The 26,494-nt window shown below is 34.9% G+C and overlaps 1 protein-coding gene across 2 annotated transcripts in view; it reads left to right on the top strand.

Annotated features, from left to right (window-relative positions):
- Positions 1-1,437: 1,437 nt before the first annotated feature.
- Positions 1,438-26,494, top strand: part of LOC107190726 (serine/threonine-protein kinase tousled-like 2) — a 62,295-nt gene continuing 37,238 nt past the window's right edge. The window contains exons 1-2 of one of the 2 annotated variants that reach the window (XM_015579590.1): positions 1,438-1,498; positions 10,345-10,396. In XM_015579590.1, the coding sequence (XP_015435076.1) occupies positions 10,379-10,396 (18 nt within the window). In that variant the 5' untranslated portion in view covers positions 1,438-1,498; positions 10,345-10,378. Of the gene's footprint in view, positions 1,499-10,344; positions 10,397-15,307; positions 15,364-26,494 lie in introns of those variants that run through there. The other variant, XM_015579593.1, reaches the window with a different exon arrangement.

Below are 26,494 nucleotides of genomic sequence, written 5' to 3'. Positions count from 1 at the left end.
AATGTAAGAATAATATAAAATTAAGATGATAAAGGTAAAAGAACAAAACGGTAACGCAAAGCAAATCGTAGCAATAATCGTAACACGTCTCTCGTACGCCTATTCTTCACAAGGCTTACAACGTACTGTCCTTCCTCGAAGAACAATACCGCTACCGATTTTGAAATCAGATGTTCGTTGTCCTCACATAAGTACGCCCTCACACATTACACCACATTACACTCCTCGCCAGCTGTCACGTTATGACAGTCATGACAGTGTTTACCATAGACATCTATAGACGGAGCATAAGCTATCACTTTGGGCGAGGGGACCGTAGGATTGGAGGGGAAAAAACAGCGGTCGTTAGAGGTACGTCGGTTAGCTTCGGATGCATTCGGTTCGATTCGGCTCGTTATTAATGGCTGGTGGGCTGTGTGCCGTACTATTATTTAATGCTTTATACTATTTACTAATTTTGTTAAATACATATATCTATACAAACTACATGACACACGGAATGTTTAACGTATAATAGGTATATTCTTTTCATCTCTCATAGCATACATGTATGTAACGTGATTGTACAGCCGAATAGCACCGAAAAGGAACGAAGTTACCTGATTTACCATTATCCACCCCCTTACCGCGAATCTTACTCCCCTACTCAGTTAATGCTCCATCTATATATGGACCGTTTATTTTGAAAGTGGTGCAAGTCCATTTTCCAATTCCATTTCATTTTATTTTAGTTTACACTAAATTAAGCATAAATTACGTCATTGGACCGTTTATTTTGAAAGTGGTGTAAGTCCTTTTTTAACAAAAATGAGTAACTAAAATGTAGTTTACATTTTTAATAAAATGTAAACTAAAATAAAATGAAATGGAATTGGAAAATGGACTTGCACCACTTTCAAAATAAACGGTCCATATGTCTATGGTGTTTACCCCCGCACTATGCCCCGCAACACTTGGCTTCCTGCTCTGTTGTTCTGGTTTGTACCACGGTGTCGCCACAATCGCCACAGTCGTAGCGCCACCACTGTCCTGTCCTCGGTCGAGGAACTAAACCGTAAAAACCCGAAAATTCGGCGAGAGTTTCCGACCCCTTTGTGGAACAGACCATAGAGTGCTGACGTTGCTGCGTAATGGTTTGGGCTGATGTCATCTGTCGTGACACATGCAACGTTAACAAATATTTATGTTATTAGCGACCTTTCTGTGCGAGGTCCGAGACTTTTCACTCTACCCTCGTATGTCATTCCCGTCGAAATTTGAGCTGCTACCGAACGACGAAACCACGTGTGGATGCTTTCTCGAATAGGTACCCGAAAAACGAAGGAATCGCGTGTGGATGCGCTTTCGTTGATAGCGAACAAGTTATAAGCTCGATAGGATGGAGTTTAATTCGTTGTGACTTGTTCTTCCAGGCGCTGGCGTCAAGATGGAGCACTTTCAGGCCACCCTGGACCCAAGGAAGCAGGAGTTATTGGAGGCCCGCTTTCTCGGAGCAAGGGTGAGCTACATTTTCGGGCGCTCACGCGCACGCGTTTATGTATGCGCTCTCTCTTTGCTGCATTTTCCTTTTTTTTTTCTCTTCACTTTATCTTACACTTCGTAATCTTTCTCTCTCTGTTTACTCCTGATTCCCAACAACACATGCGCAGAAATCATCTATCATCCGATCTTGTGTGCATGTTCAGAAGTACAAAGATCACAGACCAATGGTATAGTCAGTGCAAATTTAAAGGAAGTTCGAATTGTATGGAACAGGGCCTCTTGAGTACTTGGGGAACTATGCTGATCGATCTTACAACGATCTCTTCTCGTCCTGATTTCGAGAATATACTGGTAGTAGCAGTGGTAGTGTAGCTCTATCTGGCAGAGAATATTTTTTTAGTGGAAATCTTTAGGGTCAGGTTGAAGAGGAAAGACATTACTGAGGATGATACCTTTAGTTGTCACTTGTTCACTTATAGTCTGTTCCACAAGAAAGTGTACGGCAGTATTTCTATAATACACAGCTTAGAAAAAAAAAAGAACTTTTGTACTCTAAAGTAGACTTAACACTAGAACTACCGACGATAAACGCATATTTGCTTCGATCGGTGAATAAACGTGAAAGATGTTTGAAAATTTAAAAATTTAGAAACTGACTAATTTTTTCACTTTCATATCGTAATAAAAGGTGCAAAAGATCTGAGAAAATCTATTGTTATAACATTTTAATCGTCGTTGTAAGAGTCTATTGACAAATCATTTTGACTTGCTTGGTAGTTTTAGCGTTAAAAATGCATTGCACAACTACCTAGTACAGACTCCTCTCGATTATTGTCCCTGGGTCTGCGCTGGGACAATAATCTTGTAGGGAGAAATGCTTTCAGACCTTCGTAAATTCGTTTTTTGTCAACAATGTATGCGCTTGACACGTTCCACGCCCCCTTCCCTAGTAGTGGGAATAATGCCTGGACAATAATCGTGTAGAACAAGCCAGACGATAATCGAGAGGAGTCTGTATGTAGTGAGTTCACTCGGCTGCATGGTCGATAATTACCTGCCACCTTCTTTGCACACTTTCCACGAGTTTTTCTGCGTATTCGCTGAATAAGGAGTGTCATACCTTTCTGATTCTGGTCGGTAGCTACTTGACCGTGTAAATGGGCTTTCCCCTGAGCGTAAACTTCATGTAGGACCCAACATTTTCCATAGGATTCGCAACTGGAAACGGTGTCGGCCAATCTATGGTAGTGATGTCATTTTGCAGTTGTTTGGGGTTGGTGTCTTTCTGAAATTTCCAGTGGCCCCTGTCTTGGCTAAACTATTTCTCAACAGACTCGAACAGGCACTTCTGATGAAGGGTTTTCCTCTAACAAGGGAAGTTCGGTAATCCGAAAATTCCGATTTTTTTAAAACTGCAGGTTTGTAGGGAACCCCAAGAGAAGTATAGCGCAATTTTTGTTTTTGGTCTAATTTCAGTTCTTCAGGGTGGAAACATCCCTTGAAGGTAGATAGGTGTTTCCATATTTCCCTGTATATCTTTAAAACTATCGTAGATATAAAAAAAATGTTTATAATAAAAATTGAATGGTTTTTTATGCTCTATAAAACGATGCAATTAAATTGATAATTAATAAAAGTGGGGGAGGGGTGTTTTTATTTAAACCAAGAATTTTTATCAATTTAATTGTATCGTTTTATAGAGCATAAAAAACCATTCAATTTCTCCTACGCCACTTTTTCCTCTAGCGGAAAGCTAGGAAAGGGTCTCGTACCGGGCTCCTACCACTTGGTATTGGGAATTACTGAAATTAATGCCAAATTAACATCCGATTTAACATTTATTTCATTACCTGAAATCAATTTACCAAGTGGCAGGAGGCCCTCCGCTTCCGCTAGGGGAAAATGTGAGGTTGGCAAAAGGCCTCCTACCATTTAGTTTTGAGAGTTACTGAAATATATGCCAAATTAATATTCGATTTAACATTTATTATAGTACTTGAAATAAATTTAGTAAGTGGTAGGAGACTTTTCTTCTGTGCCACTTTTTCCCCCTAGTGGAAGCCGAGTTTGCTCGTGAGTGTACTTCTGGACGAATGCCTTAGACTTCCTAAGTGCATTTGCAGCTTGTCTGAAGGGTAATTTTGGTCCATTCGCATGATCAACGAGAAACTCTGCTTCATTACGCTTGAGATATTTACTACTCATTGTATAAAACGTCCACTTATACGAAACTGACGATTAGCGTGATAACAAAGCAGACATTAAACAAAAGAACATAGTTCAAGCTTTCAAACGCCTCAAGACAGATGGCGCTGCGATTAGCCGTTCAAAAGTTCTGCTGCACACTTTCTTGTGGAACAGACTGTCACACAGGTCGCACCTTCTATAATATTTGTTTGACAGGCTGTTGTACTATAAGCAATCATAATCGTGAAAGTCCCTATTCAAGCTTTTTTCTCTATAATGGATTGTAAAGTTCGTAAGATGATCCAATTTGCTACACAAGTCCAGAATCAAAATTTAACAGCTCATATGTTCATTAAGCTAGAAAATCAAAAGTTTTGAAACTTTAAAGACTATCCAAATGGAAGTAGGTACACGAACACATTTCTATCTATTTTAGGTGTCCTCTTGGATGACGTCAACATTCACTAACAGTTCGCTCTCAACACTTTAGGAAAGTCTAAATTTTTTATTTTCTTCTATTTTTGACTGAGACTAATGATGTGAAAGAATCTGAGGAGAAGAATAATGCATGGAACAAAATTTTCATGGTTAATAATAAGTTGAACTGAGTTATTTGAAAGATAAAAGAAATTTGTCTTCGACCATTTAAGCTGCTAAATTTTTATTCTAGACCGCTGTGATGCGCACCAAAGGGCCCTTCTTCGATCAGAACAGCTGTTGTAGGCTACAAGGAGTGTGGGGTTTAGGGTTGATACCTTTACTAAGGCAGTTAACATGATCTAGCTGAATGATGTCCAGTTTGTCACCGCGTCTCCTTCGTCATGGTACTCACTGATCGTGCATCGACGGTAGTTCTTGCACTTATAAGATCTGTAACTTCGACTATAAGTCACGACAAGGTTGGCCACTCTTAGCAGCGTGTTTATAGACAGAGCATTTAGTGCCAAGTGATTCTATTGACTCATTGATTTTATTCTGAAGATTAACGAATTTCAGAAGGGTCTACTACACATTCTTTATTCCGAAACAATTTAAAGGTTAGCCACTGTCGATCATTCCCAGAAATGTGTTTATAGATAGAGCACCCACTCTTAAGTTTCTCATTGATTTCATTCTGAAGATTAACGATTGTCAGAAGGTTCTACTGCATATTTCTTACTTAGGAATACTTTAAAGGCTAGCCACTGTCGGTCATCCTCAGAAGCGTGTCTATAGACAGTGCATCCAGTGTTAAGTCCCTTATTGATTTTATTTTGAAGATTAAGCAATTTTAAAATGTTCTACTGCACATTCCTTATTGAGAAACAACTTAAGGGTTGCTCCTGATAGTTATCTCCAGAAATGTGTTTATAAACAGCGTCCAGTATTAAGTTTCCCATTGATTTTATTCTCAAGATTAGAGAATTTCAAAAAGTTGTACTGTATATTCCTTATTCAAAAATAATTTAAGGCTAGCCTTTGACGGTCCTCTCTAGAAATGTGTCTATAGACAGAGCATCTAGTGCCAAGTTTCTCATTGATATTATTCTGAAGATTAACGAATTTCAGAAGTACCTATTGCATGTTCTTTATCCAGGAACAATTTAAAGGCTAGTTATTGTCGATCATTCCCAGAAGTGTGCATATAGACAGAGCATCTAGTGTTGAGTCTCTCAATGATTTTGTTTTCATGATTAGAGAATTTCAGAAAGTTGTACTGCATATTCCTTATTCAGAAACAATTTAAAGGCACTGTTGATCATCTTCAGAAGTGTGTTTATAGACGGAGCATCCAGTGTCAAATCTCTCATTGATTTTATTCTAAAGATTATAGAATTTTAGAAGTTTCTACTCTATATTTCTTATTCAGAAACAATTTACATAATCATCCTCGTGATGTTCACAATTTTTAGAAGATCATCTTGAGGGTGAAATAACTCAAAACGCTAGCTAGATGTATGGTACGAATCGTTCGATGAGGATAGTAAATGAGATTACCGAGTGTGAGCGATATATAGAGCAACAGGAATCAGCTCGTTACCGATTACCCACAGTACATCGTAATTCCGCGGAATAAGTGGATAAAGAAACTTTTTTTTTTTAAATATCGTCTCATACTTTCGTGAACTTATTATCAAGGCTAAGGTGTTCTAAATGAAAAGGATTCCAGGCTCAACATTTTTTGATGAATTGAACCTTATTAGTCTCATTTTTGTCAGAACCACCTCATCGATGCGTTAGAATTACTTTCATAAGGATAAAAAAATATATAAATATTTAATTTTCTATCGATGAATGGCATTCCACGCGGTTACTTCATTGTGTTTGGTTGTTGTTTAGGTCGTAGTCGACGGCTCCCTTGCTCTCTGAAGAATTGTCTATGCTGTAGTGGGGATATCGAATTGTAATGTAAAAACATAAATATAATGAAAATAATCAAATAATATAACATTAAACGATACAAAAATAGAATAATATGAAATTAAATAATATAAAAAATAGAATAATATAAAATTAAACAATATACGAAATATAAAAATGAGGGGGGTCAGAAACTGTGTGAACGATTTTGTAGCAGAGACAAACTGTGGTTATTAAATGTTCTGCGCTTACTTCTTCGAACGTGATCTCAGAAAAGTATTTTTTCTTCTAAATAAGTTTTGGAATCTCTAAAAATAAGATATGATTAATTCGTGATAATTCGAATTTTTTTTGCAATGATCCAGATCTTATTTTGTACTTTATCGATAGTAGAATTTATTCAACTGTTCTCTGCACATTGTGTTAAATATATTATGTTAAATAATTTCTTTAATACTGGAACTACTCGTCAAAATGACGGCTTGCAGGTTTCTTATTTTATAATTACTAGAATTATAATAACGCGTTTAGAGGAAATTGTGTTGGCTTTTAATTTACATTTCATATGATACTGTATTATGCTAGATTGTATTATACGGGGTGATTCACCTAATGCTGCCACCTACATTACATGTAAAACAAAAGTTGTAAGGTATCAAGGCGAGCACACAATGTAATAATTAGTTTTTCTCTGTGTTGCTTTTTTATTGAGATATGAAGGTCATCTTGAGTTTTTTTTATTACAATGTGAAAAATTTGATTGTGGAATTACGTAACTTATTTACGTACTTAACATTTTGTGTGTTACTTACAATAAAAATCATTTAAAGAATATCTCTATAGTTAGTGGTTTTTGGACCTAATCATTTTTTATACAACGTTTAATACTCTTTCCGATTGCACGATAAAAATTTTCATATTATAATAAAAAAACTCAAGATGAGCGTTATATCTTGTTAAAAAAGCAAAATGGCAAGAAACAAATTATTACATTGTATGCCCCCCTTGATACCATGCAACTTTTGTTTAAATAATGTTTTTGTATAATGAACAGTTTACAAGTAATTTACGTGGCAGCGTGTTGATGAAAGTTATCCTGTATATTATGTATATCACTATATTATACAGTTTAATTTAGTATACTGTGAACACTGGTATTCCAGTATTAAAGCTATGAATACCATATTCGATCCTGAATTTTTTCTACGGAATACTTGACTATCTTCTACCCACTGAAGGTGAAAAATAGTCCGAAAATGATTTTGAGCGCGAAAAATTAAGAAAAGAAAGGAATCAATAATTTCAAAAATATTCACCAATACGATGTATACATGAAAACTGAACCGTATTAGTGAGAATTATTGATATTATAATAATAGAGTTTTTTAAATTATTTTTGTAACGAATTATACACAAACCTTTCCTATACTTCGTCATTCAATCATATTCATGTAATAATTAGTTGCACATGTTTTTCAATTCCATTTCTGATCCATGACAGTTTCTTGAAATATTTTTCACGACGTGTCTTCTATTTTGAATTCCCTTCAAGTACATAGGTACTGGTTTTTCTATTCTAAATTTCATTTAAACACTGGCTTTTCTATTTTGAATTTCCTTGAAATACTGGTTTTTCTATTTTAAATTTCCCGGAATCACAAGTCTTTCTATTTCGAATTTCCTTCAAATATTAGTTTTCCTATTTTAAATTTCCATCAAATACTGGTTTTTCTATTTTGAATTTCCTTTAAGCACTTGTTTGTGTAATCTACATTCTCTTCAAATACATGACCCAGTTATTTCAAAACTGTATCGCGTCAGGTCGTTGGTCTCCTAATATTATTACAGTGTATTTAATTTTCGGGTCCAGTCGATCTATGAAAATTTTAATGTCGAGAGTATTTTAAAGTAACTCATGATAAACTGCAGGCCACATTCTTGGCACACCGAACAATACAATTGTCTCGTTAAAAGCAGGAAGGGAGCGATGCTATTTTTGTAGTTAGAAGAAGTTATTTTTATAGTCGTTGATCATCCGGTACCTTATTGCGATTCTGAAGCACGTCAAACCATCCCAACAGTTTAAAATTCCTAACTGATATACAAGAAAAAGGTAAGAAACCAACAAAAAATTGGACGATTACTATATGTATTCTTTGAAATTACTTGTTCTTATTACATCACACGAGTGTTCGAATTTTTGCGATTTTGATAATCACAATAATTTCGAATTTATCCGTTTTGGCAAACGTACAAGTCAAACTAGAAATTACGGTATACCATTTCGCAATTCTTTATACACACGTATACCATTTCTACAGCTTAGATGATTTCATATAAGTATAAAGAAAAATATGGACATATTTTTAATACTGCTTTAGTTATTGATATATGAGCTGTTCCTTTGCTAAAGTGATTAACTTCACAAAATTTATATTAAAAATTCTATATTATATTTGTATTAATATAATATAATAAAATATATCTATTTTACATTTTATTTAAAAGTTATTTTAAATATAGAAATTTAAGCACCAACGAAGTGTTTTGGCACTACAAATTTACAGAATTTAACAAATAGAATTAGTCACTTTGGCCTGTCTCATGACCAATTGCAATAATACCGAATATGGTTGCTTGGTTACAAATAAATAAAGGTAAATTAGAAATTTATATCCTTTTCACTAACATATAAAGTGACTCTATACTGGTTGGATACCTATCAGGGCAATAGTGTATCATGGAAAAATAAGTCGATCATCTCTAATAAAATGTTTACAAATAGGGTTTTGGTTACAAGAAAAATGATTTTAAAGACTTGTTTTGTACTAATGCTGCTGAATAGCAGTGTCGGACAAATTTTATCATTCTCGAATAAGTTCTTCTTATATGCAACGTTTAATCCAACATTTTTCGAATAAAATTTTATTCGAATATTTCTTAAAAAAATAATTCCTAATAACATTTTTATTCGAATAATTCCTAAGTCTGCTGAATAAGATTCGTTTAATGTGTCCGACCATCACTTTCAGGTTCTACTTAGGATATTCTATTAGAATGTTGCACAAAAAATGTTGTTTTTCAGTTATCTTAATTTTTTACCAAACTTGTACGAATGAGCTTGTAATTTGTCTGCAAAAATGTGTCAGCTCAAATCCATCTTACTCCGATTAAAAATCTGCTCTATTTTGGTGATTAAAAATCGTTGAAAGTCTACGGCTCAAAAACAACATTAATTATGCAACAAATTGTCTTATCAATTAGATGATTTTGAAAACATAATCGGAATAATTATTACTTTATTTATTTCTTGGAGTCTTGGGAGGATCAACGAACAGTTTCTTTCAATTCATTCAGGAAGGAGGTTCATTGCAATTAAAATGAAATATCTTGAAAATAGACAAAACTTTCAAAATTCTGTAGCTGAACGCGTGAGGGACGTACCAAGGTCACATTTGATTTTTCAAATAGATTGATATAGTTTTTAATGCATTGATCGATGCTGCTCGACATTCCTTGTAAAAAAGTATTAAGCTATTTATGCCGAGAAACCATTAGTTTAGAAGGTACAGTAAGGTCTCGATAACTGCGCGGAAGAATCTCTATGTTAAATGCTTCTGCTTCATCCCCACTACTGAGGGATTCCACACTGGAGGCTCAGCCTGAAATGCAGTTTATGAAGTTCAGAAATCGTGTTCTTCTGCGATAACTGCTGCAAAACAGTCCTGGGTATCGAGCGTTAATCGGAGATTTACTGTATTTTAATTTGAAAATTGCGCACGATACTACTCACGATATCCAGCATTGAACGGGAATTTTAAGGAGTTAAACATCCTATTAGTCTTAGATTTAATAGTCGGTTGGACCATTTTTAACTATCGAAAGGCGAATTGTACGGACGTGACGCGGTGTTTGAATGCAGGGCCACTTTGACCTATGGTAATTTACACGTAATTTTATAAATATTTTGATGCAATTCAAAATATACAAAAAGCCCCTGATCTAGCAAATGAACCTCTTAAGAATAGTAAACTTCCAGGACTGTTTCGAGGAATTGGTGAAACGTCTGTCTCTGTGCGAACGTAATAATATTTCAATACCATTGTTCCTCTTTTGAGTGGATTTACGAACGTAGAATCAAATGGTCCTCAAAATGGCCCTGCATCCAACGAACGAAGGTTTAATAGTCTCACGGGATTCTTTTTCTATAATTGAAATGCATTCGACAATTCTGTGTTGATGTTGCTCCATTGAAAAGATTTTTTTTTTTTTTTAATTTGCCGCTTATTTCTTACGTTGTGTTTTTTAATGGACTTCTTTATTTCTTCTCGTAAGTGTCCAATGGGGTTCATTTCTGGTGACTGAGAGGATGAGTGAAGCAATTTCGGTACGTTTTAATCGTCATTCCTTAAAATTTACTTGCTTAATAAGCGTGTGCTGTTTTTTTTTGTTTTGAACGATTTATCGATACTATTAGTCGAAAGGCGTGGCAGAGAGTCATTTTTTTCGACTCATTGATCAACCTTTTTCGTTTGAATTGGATGGTATATTTTCATTGCTGAGATATTGTAGCCGATAAAAAGAAAAACAAATTTCTCCTATGAATGATACATTGACCTTTACATGACTCGTCATTTTCCCATTTTTATTTTCTTTAATGTTTCTTTAATGTTTTAGTAGGATTATTAATTTGTAGTACAACTATGATTCGACGTCAATGGTCATTATTTTGTACACAGTCTTTAGTTCGTGTAAATTTAAAAATATTAAATGGATAAATCTTAAATAATCTTTTTGTGTAGAATTATTGTTTTATAAGAATTATTCCTCAAAAGGTCATCCAAAGGTGAAACGATGAATTTGTATTTTTTTTATCAGCAACAATATTACCGTAATGGAAATATACCATCCCTTTAAAAAAACATACGTGTGACCTTGAAATTCCGGAAAATATAACCTTGAGAATAAAATAGAATATTCTTTGTTGGAATGTTTACTCCGAACGAATGCTCTGAATCTTTGAATCATAGGTGACCCTGTTATTTACTTACATACAAAGGGAGTCCGAAAAAGTGTAGTAATATCGAGTTTTATAATAATAATAATTTTAAATTATAGATATATTTTTAATAACCAAAGTTTTACATTATAAATACATTTTTTTTAAAATAAGGCTTCGTTTCCGGGAAAATCGATTTTGAAAATATACTTCATTTGCTATATAAATATATATGCTATTTGTTCTTTTCTTTTCGTTTTCTGTGAGAAATAACGACGAAATGTACGAACAAGCACGAAGTCCATTTTCAGGTATTGTAAAAAAATTACACTACTTCGTCTGGGAAATTGTATAGCATCTACCCAATTAATTGAACTTTGCCCTGTGAGATGATTATTCCTATCGATCGCTGAAATATTCTGTATCAAGAAAAATAGTTCGAAAATGAAATCTATCTAGAAAAAAGTTAAAAAGGTTTTTATTTAGACAAACCATGAAAGGTGTATATAATTAGTACAATTAAATTAAATAAGAAATAAGAAGAAATTGTAACAAAAGAGTAGTGAATAAGAATATATAGATTGTAACTTTCCGAACAACCCAATATTAACACTATGATCGCTAAACTCGACTTTTATTTATGGAGTCATATCAAATCGATAGTCTATTTCGAACACATAACGAGTATCGAACCCTTAAAGGAGAAGATTGTCCTTACATCTAGAAACTGAAAGAGTCTCGATAATATTAGAATGTGTTCGTAGTAGTGTAGTACGAAGGTCCGACATATACAGGGTGTCTCATTAAAATCGACCCACTAGAATATCTCCGAAACTATTGACGATATTAAACAATGTTACATTAAAAGTTAAATGCTATCAGCGTAGAGGACATATGAAGGTCAGCTTTGTTTTTTAAAATAACATGTTTTTTAGTGGATTAATTCGCCATAAGTGACTTAGTACTTTATGTAGGGAATAACGAATAGCATCAAGTAGTGCATTAAAAAATATATGACTCCATCTAAATAAATAAAGTTGACCTTCATATGACCTCTACGTGTCCACATAGAAAAACGTTACATCAGAAAATTTTCCGTGTGATACCATTTAACTTTTGTCTGAAACATTTTTTAATATCGTCAATAGTTTTGGAGATATTCGAGTGGGTTAATTCAAATAGGACACCCTGTATATGCTACAATTTGGTCAGCACTTCCAGCAGTTTCAGGAATAATAATATAAAACCTTTAGAAAACAAATACATTTTTTTTTCACCCTGATAAAATAGTAGATACTACTGAAAGGGAAACATACATCAAGTCCATTGATTCATTACTTAAAAGTTAACTCTTTTCCTTTCCTCGAAAAACAAGCCTTATTCAACAAAATTTTATTCTTCATCTTCGACTTATTTTTTTCATCGAAAATCACATTCTTCTCGATGGTACTACATTTTTCGGGACACCCTGTATAGCTAATACTGTTTGTTTATTCATTGGCTGTTTACAAATGTCGATGATTCACGGCTGATTCAGCATCAACATCTACCGGTTAAACACGCTTTTACTAAAAGTTTCGAAATTTTTATAAATATATATTTTTTTAGTGAAATCAGACGTTTTGGACGATCAGACTCTTATGTTAAAACACGGTGAAAATCGAACTAAATTCGGCAAAATGACCGAATAATAGCTTACAGTAACTGACCAAATAATCTCTGCCGAGAGGAGAGATAATTTCATCTCGCTGTTATACTGTTCCCAATCCATTATCTCGAGTAGCGTTTAAATCGCCTATTATGAGAGTATTATGAGAATAATCATTTAACTGCAAGAACGTAACATTCCAGCGAAAAGTTAGCTAGTTAAAAAAGTAAGCTATTATAATTATAGTAACGTTATAACAAAATAGCAATGAGGGTCATTTCACTTCCGTGCAAATCTAAATACAGTAAATCCCCGAAGAGTGTTCGAAGGCTCCTCGGCACTGAACAATAAATATTTTATAAACTAATGGCTATATGGGACTAAAACAAATATCATTGGCTTCAGAATTCCAAGCTTTATCAACGTGCTAAGTTTTATTAAAAAGTCAGCGTTACACCTAGGGAGTGCCGTGGAGCCTTCGAATACTTATCGAGGATTTACTGTCCATATTCGGGGGGTTCCATTTTAGGATTCGGTAAATCATCATTTTACTTGCTTCGAAGTTCTTTAACCGTCAGCTGGCAGTGGTTGGGTCCATTTTGACCCAGGATTTCATAACCTTCACGCACCATTCAAGTTTACAAAAACCATCTCGAACGTACAGTTGTGTACCATTTTTATTTTATAAGAAATTCGTTCCGAAACATATCTAAAGAGGGATGAGTATAGGGGTCTGTCTAGACCCAGGTACCGTCATCGTATGCCGTAATGCAAATAACTTAATGAAATAAATGTATCTTATCGTGATACTGCCTCAAGAGTAAAAAAAAAAAGAACTACGACCATTCAACGTGTTAACATTAAGGTGCGTATCCATTTGTAGCGTATCTACGTTGCGTATCATTGTATCGTTTGCATCACATTTTCAATTGTGAAATTTTCTCAACGCTTGCCGGTCCACATTGACACACAACGGTGATTCGGTACGAGGATACGCAACCAGTGGATACGCACTTTTAAATGCTTTAAAAGAATGTGCGAACAAATCGATTGTTTTTCACTGGGGACATGGGAAAATCGTCATAAGAACGCATCGTGCCTTCATAAACGATTGAAATGGCTTTAATCGCGTAATTAAGTTTGCCCAGAATGCAACGGATCGAAGTCGGTAAAAGTTACAGTGGTGTCTACTGTCAACTATGTATATATTCCTGTTTCTTTACATCTCCTTTATTAATGTTTGAAATAATATACAAACAAATATATTTTAAAATATAAGGTGAGGCGCCTAGAACAGACCAAACTTGCATGGTATTGAGAAGCACATAATTTTATGTGGATAGTCTTTTGATAGGTGGACACGTAGAGGTCATATGAAGGTCAACTTTGTTTTTTAAAATGGAAAGACATGTTTTTTACGTACTTTCATAAATAGGTCATTGTACGCGTATTAAAACGCTCTACTGGGTGGTATGTAAAACAACATGCCTTTCCATTTAAAAAAAACGAAGTTGACCTTCACATCACCTCTACGCGTCCACCTATTAAAGAACTATTTACTTCAAATTTCCTGCTCCTCGATACCATGCAAGTTTGGTCTGACACATTTTTTCTATCATCACTAACAGCTAAGACATTCCGGTGCATCACCCTGTACATTCCTAATTGTTAAACGATAATTGTTCCCACTTACAATTTCAAATTCATATTTTTCCATATTCAAAGAAATTAACTGGTTTCGATAAAAAAAAGTAGTTTACAATGAATCCTCAAACCTGCTCGTCACTACTAAAGTTTTTTCCATTTAATGGAAGGAATTAAATATCTATAAAATTATTTTCAAAACGCAGAGACGCGACGATATACAGGGTGATTCAGCGAAAGCTGCCACCTGAATCACTTGCAAACTATTTGTTATATGAAGAAATATGTCAAGCAAAAGTTGTAAGGTATCAAAGGGGCATACGATCTAATAATTAGTTTTTCGCCATTGTGATTTTTATCTAGATATGAAGCTCACGTTGAGTTTTTTTATTGTAACGTGAAAATTTTTATCGTACTGTTGGAAAGACTGTTGAACACTGAGTAAAAAAATATTGGTGTATATAGGTCCAAAAACTAATAATTACTGAGATATTCTTCATAAATTTACAATAAAAAAAACTCAAGGTGTGCTCCATAATTCGATAAAAAAAGCAAAATTACAAAAAACTAATTATTACATTGTGTGACACCCTTGATACCTTATAATTTTTATTCGAAACATTTTTTGATATAACAAATAATTTACAAGTAAATTAGATGGTAGTTTTAGGTGAATCATCAATAGCGAGTTTTGGAAAATCGTGTATATTATGAATGCATAACATCTACACTCTAACTTATAATTCTAATAATTGACATCAATTATAAATAGTTACATTAATACACCCTTGAGACCTTTTCTTCGTCGAATAATATTTGACAAACGATCTTAAATCGTACCTGTATATTTTTTGTTCATTAATTTTCCACTTTACGCCTTCTAATAGTTAAATTTTTCTTTTATGTCCATTCACATTACTAAAACGTCTTATATACGCATGTATAAATTTCTTAACTACTCAGTCGAAACACTTTCTGTTACATTCAGGTCAGATAAATGGGCAGAACATTCCAGACCTTGTATTTGTTTGGATAACAAAAATATTCAACGCCTAACTTCGAGGTGGGTACTGCATTATCATCCTGAAAATTATTGTAATAGCAACTTTCACGTGCTATTTAACATTGCATACTCGTCTTAATTGTTCGTACCCATGTACAGGGTGCCACACACAGTAACTGTTTTTCTTCTTTTCTCTGTCCAACAGCCTTTAAAAAATTCTATATAAAACTATCTATTCTCTGCAGTAGTTTAAAGATTTTTATCTCTTTTCAATGCTGCTTCACAGTTGTTGTGAACTTGCATTTAATGCACTAAATCTTATTGTTTTGTACGACTTTCATTGCAAAAAAAAAACGAACCGGCTCTCTTTTATGCAGAAGAGATTGATGGTGTATTGTGATAAACTTAGATTATTAAGTTAAATTAACTTAAAAATTCATATTTATTCAGTATTTCGTTTAAGAGACGTCTAATGGGATATAATTTCACCAATTGACTTATGTGTGATAAGCTGAATATGTGGTAGTGAATTTTCTAAAAATTATTATTGACACAATTTAGAAAACCTGATATTCTGTATTTAAATATGGATTTACAATTCATCATACGTATAATATATATAAAACAAGACATATTTCATATTCTTCAATAAATTCACTTTTACGAATACACAAAAGAGCAGAATAAATCCAATTTGTACAAATACTATTGGCTACAGAAATTTATAAAAAAACTTGCATCAATCATATTTAATTTTTTAAAATCTTTCTGTCAGACAACTCAGTATGAAAGTTTAGTTCTGTTTTTAATTTGTCGTTTATTTTACATACAAGGTGTCTATAAAGTCTGTATCTATTTTACTGAAATTATTGAGAAGAGAATGGAACACCAAGGGAATATTGTTAAAGGAATATTTTAATATCCAACTCACAATTTTTTTAATTTCACCAAAAAGATTAAATATTCCTGCAACAATATCGTCTTGGAGTTTTGTTCTTTTCTCAACGATTTTTACAAAATGGATAGATACTTTGTGGACACCCTGTATTAACCACAACATCGGTCTTGTACTCAGTAATTTAAAAAAAATTCTTAAGTATTATTTTGGTTACCGATGTCGTCATTAGCGGATTTCCCCTGTAATAAATAAATCAAAATCTGTTAATGAATAAATGAAAAAGTTTCATATAGAAATATATTGTAAACAGGAAACGGGTTTTTCCTATACAAAATTTTATTTTCTCGAGAAAATAGATTAGAAAATATGTATAGGTACTCGGCTAACGTTTGGATCTACATCAAGTAGAAACAGTGAATAATAGTCAGACGCGTTATTCAAATCTTATTTAACCACACAAATACCTGATAAATACTAAAATTCAAGTTCTTTCAAAAACAAAACGTAGTATAGCAAATCTTTCATCTTATATTTTCGATTTATTTTTGCATGCACACTTATTATTATTATTTTATTTATTAACCTTTGATTGTCACGCCTTTTTTTCGAACGTACCTGTCAGATTGGCTCGATTTGCGACCCAAGACAATAATCGATCAGCTGCTGTTTAAAAACTATCTTCTAAATTAACTCGCAAAAATTCTGAGATAAAGTTCGAACATTGTAGAGTCTATTTTCATTGTAACAAGTTAGCATTTGAAGTACGAATGTGTGTAAAAAAGTTTTTTTAGGACACGTGAAATTACTACTTACATGGCGCCAGTAGCACCATTTGCAAATGATGCTTCAAAGATATTTTATGTCAAACTCAAATTTTTTAGTCATTTCAACCCGTGTCAGTGTGTTGACAACCAATGGTTGAACTTTCGTATTCGGGGAGCATATCCGATATTACGTAACTTCGCTAAAGGCGAATTTAGACTTCACACACTTTGAATATGCATCGTAAATGATTCGCCCACACAAAAAGGTGTAAAGATCATTTTCATCTGCACCCCCATTCGAAATGACCAGTGAACAAAATCTAAAGCCAGTCACTACTTCGATGAATTGAATCGTCCGCAACATGGGCATCCAAAATGTAAACTCGCCTTAACGTTGAAGGGTAAATCCACACGATCGTCCTGAAAGGTGTAAAGATTGTTTTCATCTGCACTTTATCCAAAGTGCCCAGTGCACAAAGTATAGAGTCAGTCTCTACTTTCGATGAATTGAATGGATTCTAGATGAATCATCTGCGACATGGACATCCAAAATGTAAACTCGCCTTAACGTTAGAAGGGTAAATCCACACGGCCGTCCTAATGCTATCGCGTGGCTGGTAAGCGTCCCCTAGCCAGGCGGTGCAAGTCGGAAGTCGTGAGTGAGAGAGAGAGAGGGAGAGTGAGTCGAACCTCGCGGAGACGAAGTCGCCGATTGGTGTGCCGATAATCCACGGAGGGCCAATTAGTGTGCGTGACACTCGCACGCCGAACTCGACGCGGTAATACGAATCCCATAGTAATGCACTGGCCCCACCGTCTCTCTCGTGTACACTGTTGCCGGATTTTTTGCGTCACGTGTCTCGTCGTACTTTGATTAATTGCACTGTGCGCACACTCGCGCGTTCGCCTTAAGAACCGACCGGGAGCCACACACGGTTATGTAAGCGGGACAATCTCGACACTCGATTCCGACCGGTTGAACCCTCTGCTATCTTCTTCTTTTTTTTCTTCTTCTTCTATATGTGTATTTCGTTTCCCAATTGAATTTCTGTTGCGAGGATGATTGATTTTTTTTTGCAGGGATTCTTAACCCTTTCGATGTTTATGCCGAGTATACCTGTTATAAAAAAATATTTTTTTCGAAATAATCAAATTTGTATTTGTTATTGAAAGTAATATTTGAAACATATTCGTGATTTTAACGCATTTTAGAATATTTTAGGATAAAATAAAGAAGAAAAAATCACTGGAAGAAAAAGAAACAGGCTGTAGTATTTGTATGTACGTGGGCTTTTTGATAGGGCAATGACTTTTTTTTGACAATAGATAACGCTCAATCCGCAAGAGTAATTTTCTTATTAGAATTTATTTCCATTTTACAGCAAATTGCATTTATTCTGCTTTTGTCGAGTATACTTGTCATAGTTTAAAAATAAAATATTGACTCAAAATCGTCATTATTGTTTCGGGAGGGAATTCGCCAACTGCCTGAGAAATGGCGTAAATCTGCAGAAAATTATGTGGAATATTTTCAAGACTAGACTGTATTTCAGTATTTTGTAAATAAATAAGAAATCTATGGAAAGAAGGCCACGAATTAATTTGTACACTTAATATGAGTGATTTAACTGGTATCTTGTAAATTCACTAATACCATCAGTTGATAAATTATTGTGCAATAGACACTAGACATCGCATATGTATTGTATAACGCTCCAATTTCTAAGTCATCAAACTTCATTTGATGAAAGCAGAATGGATTTTGTAATATTCACCTATATTTTCTGTTATGCATTATCTCTGTTTTATGTATTTTGAGTATCTAATCAAGAAGGTATGAACATTCCATCGAAGAGAATGTGACTCAGACCTGGGGCAGTTTGTGACGAACGTTTTTGAAACAATATGGCGGTAGTGAACGTGTTCGGAACAATATGGCGGTAACGAGCGTGTTCGAAACAATATGGCGGTAGCGAACGTGTCAAACTTTGCTCTTAGCGTATCAGGATTCTTGATAGAACGCCCGAAGTCAGAGTGTACGTAACAATTACGTTACTTTGGTACAGTTCGAGTAGTTGAAGAACATAACTAAAAGACATATTTTAAAAGAAAATATTATACATTTATTTCATTGTCGAACGATTACAATTATCATTTGGATGAGCTTGTTGATCAGCGGATAGCTTCTCAGATCCTGGAATCAAATTGGACATAGCCATCCTCGATTCCTGTTCTGTGTTGATATCCATATGATTCTGATTCTTTATCGTAACAACCTAAACTCTAACTTCTTTAAGATATTGCGTCGCAAATGGAATTACAACTAGCAGCTGGACTTTATTACGTAGCGACAGATATTGATCTTCTCCTCCGACATCTTAAACTCATTTAGCCCCAGGCTGCCTAAAATTTTTGACGCAACGCAATTCTCGGTGAGATTTTCTTCTCGTACACCGTTAGACGACGGCATGTGTGTACAAATATAAAAGACAAATTCACAGAAAGTCTAATTACACAGAAATTTATTGGATTTGTTAAAGGCTTTATTAAGTTCCAAGTAAAGCCTAAATGTGGGTATGCGGTAAAAAATTAGGATAATCTAAGTCAAAGATATGTCTTCTAGTGGAACGTCATTTTCACTTATAGTTTCTTCTAGAAAAATTCCTTAATTTTTAATTTTTTTGGGGTATTTAGATGAATGAAATCCTCTAAAGTAGGGCTGTTGTGAATATTCAAATAATTCGAATCCTCGAATATTCGAGTAGCAGTAGAATTCGAATATTCGGATTATTCGGAGTATTCGAATATTCGAAGTGATCGAATCTTGGATTGTACTGACTGGGAATCTGAACATAATATATTTTTTCACACTTCATTATGAAATTCTTTTCACAGTGGCCTTTACAAATATTTGGTTTTCTAACATTAAAATTGAATCTTCGTCATTCTTTGCTGAAGTTTATAAATTTTGAAGCGAGAGTAATTGTCATTGGTTGGTATTATTATTCGAATAAATTGTTCAAATGAATAATGATCAATTATTCCAATAAGTGGAGAGAATAATTTGTTGTAAAGAATAAATAACTATTATTTGAATTAAATATTGTACTAAAAAATAATTGTAATATTGCACGCCGCTTTAATCTTAGGCGAACTGGTTGAACTCTTGTAAAAACTTCCGAAAACGGCGCAGATTTGTCAAAAATACTACGTACCATTCGAATACTTCGTACTATTCGAATTATTCAAATACTTCGTAGTATTTGAAGTATTCGAATTTTTCGAATAAAATGTTCGTATTCGAGTTATTCGAATAGTTCAAATATAAGATATTTAAGACCATATCCTTATGGTCCGTAAACTTCATCTTACGATAAATTTAAAATGTTCGTATTCGAGTTATTCGAATAGTTCAAATATAAGATATTTAAGACCATATCCTTACGGTCCGTAAACTTCATCTTACGATAAATGTATTCGTGGTGACAATAAGTAGAAACGGAATGCAACGAATAGACGCGGCTAACCCACGCCCTTAGAGAAGAAAGAATTTTCTATCTTCACTCCTATTTTTATGAATCACTTCGTGAAATGCCGTTTTGCATAAAAACCCACACTCTAGTAATAAGATTTCACCTCACCATTTAAGAATTAAGGCGAGAACGACCAAAACTCTTTAAGTCATTAGAAATCTTAGAAAAATTTATAATCACTAGAAAAATTTCAAAGTGTGACAAATCAAGAATTTTCAATTCTCATTTTATTGCGTGAAATATCTTCAAATATATAGACTCGCCATCCAAAAAAAATGTCATAAATTGAAATCCAGTACTTCAAGCGTGATGGCGCTAGTGTCGCTTTGTTTAATACGGGGACCCGTTTACAGGTTAAAGTGTCTTCCATTTTTTGGATTCTTCAAATTTTAGCGCCAAAGTACTTAATTGGTGCTAAACTTTTTATATTTAAAATAAATTTTGTCGAGTTAATCACTTCAGCAAATGAGCAGCTCATATTATATAAAATTCTACGTAATAACGCAGTTTTTTTTCGCTCTCCTGAAAAATTACATATTTTTCGACCTGTGACACTTATTTTGCGTGGCTGAATTGTTGAAATGCTTCATTGTATGTAACAACGAACAAACACAAAGAATTTCGATTCAACTAAATACATTCAAAAGTGAATTTATTTGACCGTTTGATCTTATAGTTCACGTTGTTTACCTCGCGACACGCTCATGTTGCACACATTCGTGTAAACTTTCACTTTAATGACGTATCAGGTTAATCCTAAAAGACAGGCGACTTTAATGTAGTTCGATACTGTTTACGAATTTTTCAATGATATTAGTAAATTTACAAGTTATAATTTGTAGATTTTTGTTACGTTATCTGAGTTAATTTTCAATTGCGTCAAAAAATCTTTTTCAGGAGTATTTGCGACGATTTTTCCAAGTTTCATGAAAATAGAAGGGTAGACCTTTTCGGAACTACAGCCCAAACCGCTTAACCTTGCTGTCTGTTCTTCACTAATTACTTCGACTCGCATTAAGATTTATAAATATTGGTAGTGAAATTAATTTTTGTAAATAATCTAATGCAGTAAGAGCAATGAAAAGTAAATAATAGTAAAGTGCCATTAGTATTCAGTAGAAGTAGAAATAATGAGCAATAGACAGACGTATTAGTCATTTACGTTCGACTCTAGATTATACTAGAATTTACGAGACACCCTATATATAATATAAAATGTTATTACAAGACAAAGTACTACTTTGCGAATAACATTTTTTGTTTGTTGATCAAGTATACTTTTAATTTCAAAAATACAGTTCAATAATAACGTGAAATATAAATATTTAAAAAAAGGATTAAAAGAAGATTGAATATATGGGATAAGCAGAGGGAGAATTTCCTGTATTGAGGGACACTAGTGAATTTTTTAATATCTAAAAAATCTGCCCTGCTTTTAAAAGTAGCATATTAGGTCTCTTTTCTAGCTTATGTTTGTTTCACTTCGCAATTTCAAGATCATCGATGTTTGTTTACAAAAGTAAATTATGTACGTGAAAAGGTATTATAGAAGTGCTTAGGTGTTATTGTGTTATAATATTCTAACGAATTTAGTAATCTATGTATAGTTTTATGGCCTTCGCATAACCTCCAAATGACTACGAAAAATGTCTAGAAAAATGAGCAGACGGCGAAATACATGTATTCTATGTTATTAAAAAAAGCAGATTAATGAGAGCAATATGCAATTGCTTGATTTATCAGTACTTATAATATTAGCTTTAATGCCTGATATTTCCATATGTAAGAAGCTTTTGACTGGTTCTCCGTCACGAGTAATCGAATCGTCGCTCTGATACCGTTTCATTTCTGTATAACTTTCTTCGCAGTGACACGTACTACCAACATAGATATTATTCTTCCAACAAGTACCAGTCATAGAGACTAAATTCGTGGCCCGAGTTCTTAACTGTTTAACTCCATTTTTCAAATAAATTAGTCAATCAATCTGCGTGCGTCTTATTGATCCAAAAAACACAAATTCACCATAATATAAAGAAAACCTAGAAAACGACAAATATTCTTTTAAATCCTAACTCAGAAACTTTGAAAGTTTTTCTTACTGGCTGTAACGTTAAATACTAACAACACTTAAAAATTTATGATGTTAATACGATAAAATTTTGTTAAATATTGCAACAAATAGCTATTCAGTACATGATATTATAGTGTGTTTGATTATTTAACTACTTTCCTGCTTCTATAATATTCGCAAACTTTAAACTCAGTTTAGAAACTAGTGTACATAAAACAATTCAGAACTAGACCGACGAATTGTCGATGGACCGTAGTTTGGGCGTCTTCGCAACAAAAATTGTACATAATATAACCCCTCAAGAGCTCACTAATTTTTACGAAACAGTGTACAAAATAAACACCTTTTTTAATTTCACTACTTCGTATCGGACACAATTTCTAGGAATAAACTTCTATTTGTTTTACTATTTTCCCATATTGCATATTTACCAATATGTAATAATACACGAATGTTATATTTTCGTCGATCGTAATATTACAGAGGTGAACCTTAAGAGGTTAAGGTGACCTGTTTCTAGCCGGATCACTCTACAGAGGAAATATCCAAACACCCTTCTGCCCGGTCGAATACATTTCGGGGCTATTCCACTGTATTTTGCTGGCAAGTGGTCGGTCAGTCGCAGGAGAATTCGCGCGTGTGGCACGGTCGGTAATGCAGAGCAGCCGGTGACGTGCTTGAATCGATACGAGAAAACCACCCTCTATCACGTAAGCAGTCGAGTGGCCGTGCATGCAATAGCCGTAACACCGGTGAGAGAGAGCAGACGGGTCGGCGGTCGCCCGTCGTCCTGCCCGTCTATTTATATACAACACTCCACGCCGTTCAGTAGAGCAGTCGCCTCGACAATCGTGTCGCGTCGCTGCGCTTCGGAAGAAGCCGAATGCGCGCGGTTCCGTTCCCTCTGCCGCGCGCCGATCCCCCCTCCCCTGCTCTCGGGACGATCCCCCTCCCCCTGCTCTCGGGACGACACACTCCACTCGCCCCTGGCGGATGCTACTTGAAACGCAGCTTCCGAGGGCTTCGAGCCTTTCTCGCTGTGTGTGCATCCGTCACCCTACCGAACGAACGGGGGGGATTGATACATACCTTACTCGCTGACTGGCACTATGGTCGCGCGCGTCAGGTCCGCTGAACCAGTTTTACGTCAGACGTTTCGGTTTTCTTTTTTCCCCTCGATACTTCGTAAATCCTTTAACTTTGCGCAGAGACCTACACAAGGTGTATGATATAACACGGCGTAATATTTTTCTCGTGTCGAAATTCTCGTGACGGTTAAGTCACGCTGATACCAAAATAAAATACTGGCGTATTTACCCTCTGTATTTATCTGCTGCTTGGAACTCTTGTAGACAGGGCCGTTTCTGGGTCGTTGGCCGCCCGGATACAAGAACACTATCGCCGGCCTTAGTAATTTAATATTATTTAATTAAGAATTGCGGTGTTATTTTTATAGCTATATACAGGGTGGTTCCTTAGTACCATTTCGACTTACGTGATTGTTCCTATTCGTAGCGAACAATGATTTTCGCTAGAGTTGAATGGTTTCAGGAGGGGCACGTTCTGATGTTAATAGTTGTTTTTGTAGGTAGAAGACATTTTTTGTAACGTCAACAGGCACGTCAGTCAGTGGTAATACCTGGTGAACCACCCTGTATATAAATAGTTTTTTTTTTAACATTTATCATGCATAAGGAATAGTTTATTATTTTGATTTTCATAAAATGAAACGAAGATCCTTAACGAAACAATGGTTTCATTTAAAAAGAATATTTTATTTCACATATAAGTACAAAGCTAACATATAATGTTTGTAATAATTATGCTATGGTTGATAAATAGTGACCATTAATTACTTACACGAATTTAATCCAACAAATATGGCAAAATATCATATGGTATTTTAGGCTGTCCATAAAGACAGTTCATTCTTCAATTTGATTGAATTCTGTTTAACATTTTCACAATCATCAAAAAAGGTTTGATTAGTATCTTAACTAGCCAAAATCTTACATATAATAATCGATTTGCGGCCGCCCCTGGGTTTGGCCGCCCAGATGCGGTGGCACCTTTCGCACCTTCGCCAGGAACGGCCCTGCTTGTAGAGCTGCTTGTGTTGTATGCTTACACGGTTCCGTGACATATCAAAATCTGATTATTTTCGAATTTCTGCCTCGACTTACGTTATCAAGGTACGAATCGAACGGACCTATTCATTCGGAGTTCTGAAGTGTCCATTTTGATTAGAATCAGTAGCCTGTTCTATTGTTTATATTTTGCTCGGATAAAATAATCTCAGCCGAAAAAGATTTCGTTGTTATACCTACAATTTGCCACATGCGTGATACGATATCAAGATTTCATTACATACATCGGTATTATTATTTTTTTTTTGTTATCGAACCAGAAAGATATACGACACAGAAATTGAGAATCTAGTGGTAGCATGTGGCGACACGTGCATGAAAATTCGATCGATTCTGCGCCTTCTTCAAGCCGTAGAGTCTACTCTTCTCCGTTTCACTATTGCTTTTCTGGCCCTTTCTGTGGCGGAAGGCTGACGGTTCGCTTTGTCCTTCTGGTGCGCTCGTCGGATGTACACGCAAGGTGGTGGTCTTGCCGCGCGCTGCAACGTTTGATTGGTAGAACACGGAGGACACGCGTTAATTTACCAATAGGAAGTCGCAACCCAGCTAGCCGCCCCCCCCCCCCGTGCTTTACGTCTGCTGTGCGAATGCACATAAAAAAATGTGAATCGAGCGGCGCTCTCTGTTTCTCTGTGTGTATACTCTGTTTTACAGGTTATACACACGTAGGTTCGGTTCGTCCATGCTATTAAGGTATGTATTCACATGACAGTAAATCGTGAATTTTACGGTCATGACATTAAATCGATGATGAGCAAATTCATTATCTAGATAAAAAATTTCGAATAACGAATAAAAGACAAAACTTCGTCATTTTTAATCGTTTAAACATGGAAAATCTAATTTTTATAACAAAATAATATTTCGGCAAGTCGACATTTGACAAACAATTATTTCATCTTATTAACTATTTAAAGCAACTTTTACTACTGCAACTATACTAAAGCTACGTTTTCACGTGACAGTAAATCGTAACGTTTACGGTCATGGCACTGAATATTATGACTTTTGTCGTCACGAAAACTAGATGTTGCATTGTCGTGATGTTGGTTTACATTGTCATATAGTGTCACGACAACGAAAGTCATGACGTTTACTGTCATGTGAAAACATACCCTAAATATAATGACTTCTGTCGTCGTGAAAACTAAATGTCGCGTCACGACGACAAAAGTCATGACGTTTACTGTCGCGTAAAAACGCACCTTTACACGAAGCTGTTTTCCATCCCCTCCCCCTGTAACCCGCGCGTTTCATTTTCCTTCCGTCCTCTCGCGGCTCCTCGGCTATTAGCTCGTGCGAATTCGGCGCCCAATCAGGTGGTCTTACGGACCGAGAACGCACGAACGCGACACTCGCGATGCCGCGTATACTCTCTTCGTAGCCACGGACGCGATTGATCAAAGAGCAAACCAGAATAGAAAAGGAAAACGCGTTAGCTTGCCCGAGCTCCACTGGTCGCGTGCATTTAACGCTGGGTGGATTTCCAACGGAAACGATCGGAACTATTCGTTTGGAAAATATAAGCTCCCTGGGAATTATTCGTTGAAATTTTATGCATTTGGACTGGAGCTGTAAGTATTCGGATATTCAAACTATTCGAATAATTCGAATAATTTCAAATGCGAAAAATTCGAACAGTACCAAGTATTCGAAGAATTCGAATAGTATGAAATAATCGTATTATTTGAATATTTGAATAGTATGAAGTATTCGTGTTATTTGAATATTCGAATAGTATGCAGTAATCGTATTATTTGAATATTCGAATAGTA

Source organism: Dufourea novaeangliae, unplaced genomic scaffold (genome assembly GCF_001272555.1).
Source record: "Dufourea novaeangliae isolate 0120121106 unplaced genomic scaffold, ASM127255v1 scaffold215, whole genome shotgun sequence".
Lineage (NCBI taxonomy): Eukaryota > Metazoa > Arthropoda > Insecta > Hymenoptera > Halictidae > Dufourea > Dufourea novaeangliae.
Note: the sequence above shows the minus strand (reverse complement) of the source record. Positions and strands in the feature narration are given on the sequence as shown.